At 34.4% G+C, this 9,692-nt stretch overlaps 1 protein-coding gene and 1 long non-coding RNA gene across 9 annotated transcripts; one reads left to right on the forward strand and one right to left on the reverse strand.

The window, feature by feature from the left end:
* Positions 1 to 898: 898 nt before the first annotated feature.
* Positions 899 to 1,981, forward strand: LOC130981555 (ethylene-responsive transcription factor ESR2-like). The gene has a single exon (XM_057905139.1). It carries the CDS (start codon positions 899 to 901, stop codon positions 1,979 to 1,981), a length of 1,083 nt encoding a protein of 360 aa, XP_057761122.1.
* Positions 1,982 to 4,018: 2,037 nt separating this feature from the next.
* On the reverse strand, positions 4,019 to 8,461 carry LOC130979170 (uncharacterized). 8 transcript variants are annotated; one of them, XR_009086535.1, is made up of 7 exons: positions 8,118 to 8,461; positions 7,731 to 7,914; positions 6,960 to 7,152; positions 6,581 to 6,886; positions 4,667 to 4,736; positions 4,495 to 4,553; positions 4,019 to 4,294 (listed from the first exon to the last, which is right to left on the reverse strand). It is a non-coding gene; the product is annotated as an uncharacterized LOC130979170 (long non-coding RNA). The 8 variants fall into 8 exon arrangements; XR_009086534.1 differs by lacking the exon at positions 7,731 to 7,914 and having other exon boundaries at positions 6,960 to 7,155; XR_009086531.1 differs by having other exon boundaries at positions 6,960 to 7,914.
* Positions 8,462 to 9,692: the final 1,231 nt, after the last annotated feature.

Here is a 9,692-nt window from a genome sequence, read left to right on the forward strand (position 1 = left end):
CCTTCCCAACTTTTTTAGAAAAAGATTAATAGTAATAAATTATTAAGTACGATTTATTTTTTTAAAAATTTATTTAATATTTAGTCTAATATAAATAAAAATTCAGTCTAACTTAAATATTAATAATTTCTAATATCTAAAAAATAAGTAACAATATTAAAAAAATTGAAAAAATATTATTACTAATATTTTTTAATTAAATACAATTTTTTAAATCCTATAAAGTGATTTTTTTTGTGAGCATTTTTTTTATTCATTTGGTATTAATTCTGTCTGTTTCAACTACTACAACTAAGAGATATTTTTCAGTTATGAATATTATGAAGAATAACCTAAAAACAAAATAAAAAATAAATTTTTTGCTAATTATCTTTTAATTATATTAAAAAAATTGTTAAAAAATTTGACACCGATTCTATTATCGATAAATTTTATGATACAAAGAATCAACCATTTAGTTAGTAAAAGTACATAATATTTTTTGTAATTTAAAATATATTCTCTATCAATATATTTTTTTAATACATTTTACATTATATAATTTTATACATAATCTTTTAATATTATATATGTTATTAGCCTCCATAATAATATTTTTTTGGATCTATCTCTGTCTACACTTAAAATTTAAATCTCTAAAACTCAAAGTTATTTTATTTTTAAAATAACCATCTTTTTGCCGACAAACACATAATTAAAATGCGTATATAAACTGACATGCAGGGTCGTTATAATGCGTTCCCACATATATAGGAGGACACCTCTATCAATATCACCAAACCTACCTGCTAGTGTATAGTGTATACTGTATACTCTACTCCCTACTGCAAATAACCCATCATATCACTCAACCTTCAACCTTCACTTTATTTCTCTAAACACAAATTAATTAAACCTCATGGACGAAGCACTGAGGCGTCTCAACGCCATGCCACCCCTTTCCCAACCACCTCCCAACAACCCCAGAACCAAGCAGACCTCGCGAGACACCAGCACTACCCCCACTGCCGGACCCATGAGGTACCGTGGCGTCAGGCGGAGGCCATGGGGCCGTTATGCCGCCGAGATAAGGGACCCGCAGTCCAAGGAGCGCCGTTGGCTGGGGACTTTCGACACTGCGGAGGAAGCCGCCTGCGCCTACGACTGCGCCGCCCGAGCCATGCGTGGCCATAAGGCAACCACCAACTTCGTGTACCATACTTTACCTTCTTACCCTTCTTCCATCACCATCACCAACAACCATAGCAATCTCCTTAACTGCCATAACCACTTCAGCTTCCCTTATCATCATAACCAACTCTTCAACGGCCATAAACGCCACTTCGGGGTTCGGTCTGACCCTTTCTCTGCTTCAACCTTCCAAGAACAGCGAAACCTTGACTCCATCAACATGCTTCTCCACCGAGACTTGGTAGCCTCTTCTTCCTCCGACAATTTATCCTACAACATGGGCAGTTTTGTCAATTCACATCCTGGCAATGTTGCTAATAACTACTCCGCCGCACCTTGTTCTGACACAAGCAATCTCGGTTGTGGCGGTGGAAGCAATAAGACCGATAATACTAACAATAATGAAGCTGATGGTGGTGGCGAAGAAGACTCAAAGGAGCAATTCTATGAAGGTTCAGGGTCGTCAGGGTTGTTGGAAGAAATAGTTAAGGGTTTCTTGAAGAAAAAGCCAAAGCTCAACAAATGTGAGAGATCGTTAGGTACCAGGACCACTGCTTCAGACGGTTCTTGCCATTCATCATTTCCTCCTCCTCCTCCTCCTCTGGTTGTTTTCGGCAAGTCGAAGAAAGACGAGGGTTTCGGCGTTCATTTGGATCAACAGGGTTTCCAATACATGCAGCAGCTTGGTGGCGGTTTCAATAATAATGGCTTTAGCAATATGGTTATGCTGCCTAACATGATGATGAATAACGATAATAATCATGCAGAAGTAGAGTGCTCTATAGTAGAAAACCTTTTTCCGGATGCATAATTCTGAAATTACTTCGATTTATGGCGTGCTTGTGTTGTCTCAATTTAACTTTGTAGTTTCTGTTGCTTGCATTGTGCATCAAATTGGTTTTATTATATTTTGGTTTCATTTATCTTTTGCTGCTTTTTTAGGGTTTCAAACTCATCACTATGTAATGGATCTGCTGGTGCCTCCTCGATTTGTGAAATCCGTCTGTGATGTCATCATAGCAATAAACTTTCTTCTTCCACTACTAAGATTTTTAATTGTTTGTCGCAGATTATTGTGGAGGTTTATGAAAACTTCCGATCCGCATCATATTTTATCAGTGCAAATTATAAATTAAATCCTCTGCTGATTAATGTATAATCAAAACTCCTAAACCAATCACCAAACAAACATTCATAATCTTAAACTACTTTGCAGTTTTTACAAATCCAAACAAACATTCAGATTTCAAACAAAAATCTATCCTAAAAAAATGTAAAGGGGGGGGGGGGGGGGGGGAGCTTCGAGTGAGATCAGTGGGAGGAGCCGAAACCCTAATATATTCCCAATAGATTGATTAGCTAGGTATCAATTATCATTGACCATTAACATATTTCCATTTACTTCTCTCCTTGAAAAGACACAAAAAAAAAGGAAGTTGCATTATTATTTATTGTAACATTTGCAAAACGAGAAACAGGATGACTTGCTTCATTATAACCTCTCCTCCTACTTCTCAAGTGGTGATTTTTTTTTATTAATCAAGTTCAATAAAATTAATCTAACGTAATAAAATTTAATTATAATTAATATTTTTCTAAGTTTTATTATTTAATTTAATTAAACTTATTTCATAAAAAAATTTAGATGTATAGCATTATTTTTTTTGGTTCAAAAAATAAAGAAGTAGCGCCTAATTGGTTTGAGAAATTTCTTACTTTTGAAGAGTATCTTATTAAAATTAACTTTTTAAAAATATTTTTTTAAATATTGTAGTATTGATATTTAATAAATTAAATTAAAAAAAATTAATAGATATAAATAATAATAATTATATTTGATAAATAATTTTTAAAAAATAAAAAATTATAATAGACATAAATATAAGAATTATTTTGCTATAGAGTTAATTACTTTTAACGAGATTGTAAAAATGGAAACCTCCAATCACTTATACTGTTGTCTTCGAGGTAAATAAGGTTGTACCTATAAAGAATTCCGGTGATCAAATTAGCAGAGGGTCCATAAAAAATAAAGATTAAGCTTGGAGAAGATATCTAGTAGGGACTTTGTCACCGATATCTTTAGTATTTCCTTAATTGTTTCAATGGGATATAATTTTGATATTGGTCTATGATCTTCACTAGATCATGGTAAAACCCTGGCCCAACCCGTGTAACAACATAATTTTCTTTGTTGTAAATTATTTTAGTTTTTTTTGTAACAAAATCTTATTTTGTTGGAATAGTTTATTATATTTTAAAACATAATTTTATTTTGTTGAAAAAATTAAAAATATTTTGTAATAAAAAATCTTTCTGTTTCAAAAGCTTAAACTATTTTATATATACTACAAGAAAAATCACTTTTAGCGGCTATTTATTTTGCTTTTAACAGCAATAAAAATAGTCACTAATACATTTACCGACAATTAGATATTAGCCGTCTTATGCTTTGCCGCTAAAAGGTTTTAGCGGCAATTATAACATTTGCCGGTAAAGACCGTTTTAATGGCCGCAAAAAATATATAACTTTTAGTGGCCATTTTCTTGACAATTTATATGGCTTCCAAAAGCAATTCTAAGATTGCAATGTTATTCACTTTTAGTGGCCATTACTATTGCCGCCAAAACCTATTTTACCGGCAATTTATATGGCCATTAAAACTAATTATAAAATTGTAATATTATTCACTTTTAGTTGCCATTATTATTGCCGCTAAAATCTTAAGATTTTTTTTTCAGTTATATTATACTCATTTTTTTAGAAACAAGGAACTATCTTTTTTCAAAAATCCAGTATATATTTTTGCCAACAATAATTATTATGCATAATATAAATATACTAAAATTAATTACTACAAAATGAGATATTTCATTAAACTCAATACTGATACATAAATTTCTCTTAAAAAGTAATAAACCATGTTACAAATCTAAATAACAAAAAAATACTACAAGCTTCCATAGTTTCTCAAGATCTGTATTTAAATGAAATACATATAAACCCTAGCAGTGAGAATATTCAGCTAGACCCTCAAGATATGCTGGCAGAACACGAGTGGCATTAAAAACCAAACAGGCTCTAGCAAGTGGTACAAGTAACGGTTGCCTCGGTGTCCCATTCCTACACTAGTATGAAGCAATATTTCATTAATCATGAATGTGGTATTGAATAAGGAATTTATCAATGTGCAGGCTACATACTGAATACGCGTAGGAAAAATTCAATATTAATTATGCACCTAACTACCTAAGGACCTTAATGATCAAATTTTGAAATTAAGAACTATTGAATAAACATTATTCATTATTCATTATCCAAACCTTCAACAAACATTGTCGTATAACCACTTCCTCTCCAAACAGGAATGACAATATATCGGCTGCAAAGGATAAACAAAGCTTAGGTGAGAACATGAATTTTGGAATGGTACAAATATCGTGATACATATCTTAATAACAACCATAATAATAATTAAAAAAGAAAAAATAATACCATTCTTAAGCTCTATGCTCCAGCAGGTTATAAAGTTTTGCTTTCATGGATGCTCCAATATGACCTCTTCCTAAGTGATATTGAAATAAAACAAGCCAAATCATATTATCATAAATAAATAAACAAAACTCTTCAAAGGAGGCATAAATTGTTACACAACATAATAGCTTTATGATGAATTGCATTCCATGATTCCATGAAAGCTAAGAAAAGCTAACTCAAGCTATTCAATATATCACATTAGGCATAAGCAAAAGCATTTTTTTTACCAAGTTCCATAAATTCCAGGGAAAAGAATAAGATAAAAAAAACAAATATAGTAAAAGCAAACAGCAAAGACAAAGAAGAGGATTTTGAGTTTAATCTGATCCTTCTCTTAATGCATATAAGTCCATAAAGGAAAGAACAAAGATACCATGGAATACCTTCTATATTATCCATTCTCATTATCAATCTCTTTAGCCACTCCTAAGTAACATGGTCATAAGAGATAGTTCAATTGAATAAAGTGAACAGAAAAAGCTCAAATCAAAACACGTAATACCTCTCGGGAGTGGAATGCACCTAGTCTATGATAGAAGGGGCGCCTTCATAACATTGTTACTGATATTTATTATTGTTGTATTTTTTGTAGTATCAATATGGTGAAATATCATGATATCATATTATTTTTCTCAGAAAATTGTGTTATAGGAGCAGGAAAATATAATTATCCTTGCAAAATTTACAAAGCAAGTAGCACTACGGTGCACGCAGAAATTCAAATTTGGTCCAGCATCCTATATTCTTGCATACTCTGATACTCATATTAGATCCCTAAAGTCCCACCAGAAATGTATTGCATCAAGAAAGCCTAGTGTAGAAGATGTCCACCTATGGATCTTGAAGAGCTCAATTAAGAAAACTAGTGTTCATTTTCAACTCTTGAATTCTCGAAAACCGAAGACAATGGCCTTGTAGTATCATTGACAAGAGTGCCATACTATTTCTTATCAACACTAATAGAAGTGAACTTATCAAATGCTTAACAACCTAACAGAAGCAAAATTGAAAAGTAAAATAAACAAGAAGCAAATTCCAGCACAATTTAGAACACTAGGCTACATTTGGAAGGGAGACTTAGACTAAATTAAGTCTCTATATTATGTTTGGTGTAAAGTGTACAACACTGAGTTATGTCTTAGTATCCTATTTGGTTCAAGATAAATATAGAGATAAAATAAGTATATTTACTAAAATGCTCTTAACTATTAAAAAATATCAAAATTTCAGTCTTCGTTCCTAAAAATTTTATTCCGTTGTATCCTCACTTTTTGGAGGCAATGAAGGGACTGAAATTTTGTATCTTGGAATTAAAATTTTAGTTCCAATTTTTGGTTACCAAACACAATACTAAGTACTAGTCCCAGTCTCTGAAAACAAAACACTACCTAAATGCACTCCAAAGTAAACCTTATGAAAGTAATGCCCGAGGTATCTAGTATGGATCTAATTGCATAGTTGCACACAGCAGTGACAGCACTAATACACTACTTCATGGGTGTATATCCCACAAAGAATGTTTAAATTCAAATAGCTCTTTCTTAATCTATTATGATACTTATGTTTCATTTACATTGAGAGGCAACAACGCCAACCGAAGAACAAAACTCTCCCACCTCACTCGCTACAAGTTTCAAAATATCAGCCAACAAAAACTTACTGAATCAAAATTCACAGCACCAAGTAAACGGACACTTTTTCATGATTATTAAGAAGATGCTTCTTTAGCTGCAGTTCATTGACGACAACTAATAAGGAGCATGAACTATGAGATTTTTATTTGACGATGTTTGCTACTTAAAATTTGGAAAACTATTAATAGAAACTTTACTTCACATTCACTAAGATAATTCATATGGCAAAGAAATGTACCTTGATAGCAACAGAGGTGACTCCCTTATCAACACAAAAATATGTTCCTGACCTACGGGCATTAAGCTCTGAGAACTTCCTCATAATTTCAACAGATTTATCTCATGGTTCCACTGGAAAAGCAACCAAATTATTTAAATGGAAGCGAATGTTAACAAGTCACCAAATTGAACTCAAAACTATCACAAAATCAGAACATAGTGGGGAGGTGGTAAAATTGATTTTGGTAATTTTGAAGCCTAACTCTCAAGTCTCGAAAGCAATTCTTGCCTCCAAGACTGCAACTTTTACCACACCTCTGCAAACCTGTCACCAGCAACAACATTAACAACAACACAGAACAAACCTTAACAACATGTATCATATTATGAGTACTAACCAGCTTGCTTAGGAACAGAGCTCCAACATCCATGACCGTACTTAGTGATATGCCTGAGAAGCTTTTCATCCTCTTTAGGAGATCATAGACCCTTCCGAAGCTTCTGCTTGTAACAGTAAGGGGTCTTCCCATTATTATTCTTCAAGTATGTGTGAATGAATGAAGGAAGTGAAGGGAAAGAAAATGAAAGTGGCTGCTAAGAAAAGGAGTTGAAATAAATAATATAAGAAGACCATGAACTATGGAGTATAGACCCATCAAAATAAGTCTAAGTCAATGAGGCTCCTTATACTAATTAATTATTTAATATCATAGTAAATAATGTAAATGTAGTGCTTGGAATTGGAAGGGGTGAAATTAAAGTAGGGAAGGTTCATTTTGGCTACTTGTCACTGATTTGTGTGAGAATGGAGTTAATAAACAGTAGTACATTCATGTCTCTTGTAAGGATGGTGGACCATCAATTTTCATTCATATTATAAAATCAAATAATCCATACTATATGCTTGTAACTGAAGCATCCAATATTCATTCATTCATCCAAAACACTAGTATCTTTCAAATGAGTTATTAATTACTCAAAACTATAAAATGTAACAATTCAAATTATATGTTATTAGCCAGAGTAGTAGACACAAGAATTTCTGGCCATTCTTGATGTCTATGAAAAGAGGAATTCGAATACTCCGCTTTGGTTAGTGCTTAGTGCTGGAACTCGTGTCTTGAGAGAAATAATAAAAGACAAAAACTAGACGAAAACTAGAATTTTACCATATTGGAATTATTGAGTTCAACCGTTGAAGAATCACCATGAATCAGGATACTTCTATCAAACCTATTAATCAAGAGAATCTAATGCACTAACAGACCAGAAAATCATACTAATTGCAATGGATTCTGCCAGATATCAAGTTAATCAGCAAATATTGAAGCACATCCACATGCATTTCGATTCCTAGCAATACATGATCATTACAAGAGAATCAAAATAGATTTCACATAATAAAATCACAAAATTAACATGAAATTTTCAAAAAATTCCTAATCAGATCAGAATATCAATTAAATCACACAAACCCTGGAAATGAGAATTTTTCAGTTAAGCGATTGAAATTAAATAAGAAAAGGATCAAAAGGTTATGAGATGCAAACTAAAACCAGAGATCAAAGTTTGTGGTAGAGGCAGCAACGAAGATGGAGATTGTGGCAAGAACCAGCATCAGAGAATGCAGAGTGAGGAGGAGGCGACAACGAAGAACATCAATTGAGTAGTTCAGTGTAGCACGTGGTGTGAAGAGGAGGAGAAGGTGGCGGTGGTGGAAAATTGAAGAGTCGGCACTTCTACGCGAGGAGATTGGGTGAAGCGACGAAGAAGAGGTGCCGTGAGTGATGGCAGTTCGACGCAGAATGAGAGAAATGCATAGCGAAAAACTCAAAAATCCTAGAACGAAAAGTGATACTCTTAATAATAAGAGTAGACAAGAATAATTTCATATACTGTAATTGTTTAGCGGCCATTTCCTCTTATTGCCATAACAAAGGAAGTATTTAACGGCAATTATTCTTTTGCCATTAAAAAAGTTCTTTAATAATAGAAGTTGTGGCTATAATACTATTGCCGTTAAAAAATTGTCGGTAAAAATCGAATTTGTTGTAGTGATAACAAAAGTTATTTTGTTTTAAAAGTTCAAAATGTACATTAAAAAATTTGTCACAAAATTCATCCTTTGTTTTTAATAAAGTATTTATTTGTCATAAAATCCAAAGATTTTTTATAATTAACAAAAAAATTGTTTCAAAATGTTAAAACCTTTTTGTGTTGAAAAGGCAAAATTTGTACATAAAAATTTGATTTTCCTAAAATATTGTTAGTTTTAGTTAAGGGATAAGTATTGTTTTCGTCCCTCACGTTGAGGGTTAGAATCGAATCCGTCCTTGGTGTATATTTTGATTTAAAATCATCCTTAAAGTCGTATTTGAATTTAAAATCATTCTTTCTAATAAATTTTTTTAATTTATTCCTAAACTACCCCTAAAATAAAAAAATATAAAATTAAAAAAAATGCGTTGGGGGAAGGGGGGAAGAAAAGGGTATACGGATGGGGAGAGGAGGGAAAGGGGAAAGGGGCGAAGGAGAAAGGGGGAGGGGGACGGCGGGGGGATGGGGGAAGGGCGAAAGGACGCAGGGTGGGGGTGGGGGGAAAGGACGGCGGCGGATGGGGGAAGGGGGGAAAGGACGCAGGGTGGGGGTGGGAGGAAGCGGAGAGGGGGAGGAGGAGGAGGAAGGGGAGAGGGGGGAGGGGAACGGCGACGGCGAAGGGGGAAGGGGGGAAAGGATGCGGGGTGGGGTGGGGGTCGGGGGAAGGGGAGAGGGGGAGGAGGAGGAGGGGGAAGGGAAAAGGGGGGAGGGGGACGGCGAGCCACTGCCATTGGAGTCCGCCTCGCCTCGCCACCTCCGCCTCGCCCCCTCCGCCTCGCTTCTGCTGCCTCACGTCGCCGCCTCTATCTCGCCGCCTCACGTCACCGCCTCACGCCTTGCTTATGCTTTCTTGCTTTCTGTTTCTATTTGGTGTTGTTTCTGTTTTTGTTTGGTGTTGTTTCCTGCTTTTTTGGTGGTTGTCTTGGTGGTGGTGGTGGTGGTGGTTGGTGGTGGTTGTGGTTGTTGTTGTGGTTGTGGTTGTGGTTGTGGTGGTGTTGGTGTTGGTGTTGGTGTTGGTGGTGGTGCTGGTGGAT

This window comes from Arachis stenosperma, chromosome 5 (assembly GCF_014773155.1).
Source record: "Arachis stenosperma cultivar V10309 chromosome 5, arast.V10309.gnm1.PFL2, whole genome shotgun sequence".
Lineage (NCBI taxonomy): Eukaryota > Viridiplantae > Streptophyta > Magnoliopsida > Fabales > Fabaceae > Arachis > Arachis stenosperma.

Excerpts from the sequence above, each read along its gene's own strand:
- LOC130981555 (XM_057905139.1), top strand. The coding sequence starts at position 899 with ATGGACGAAGCACTGAGGCGTCTCAACGCCATGCCACCCCTTTCCCAA.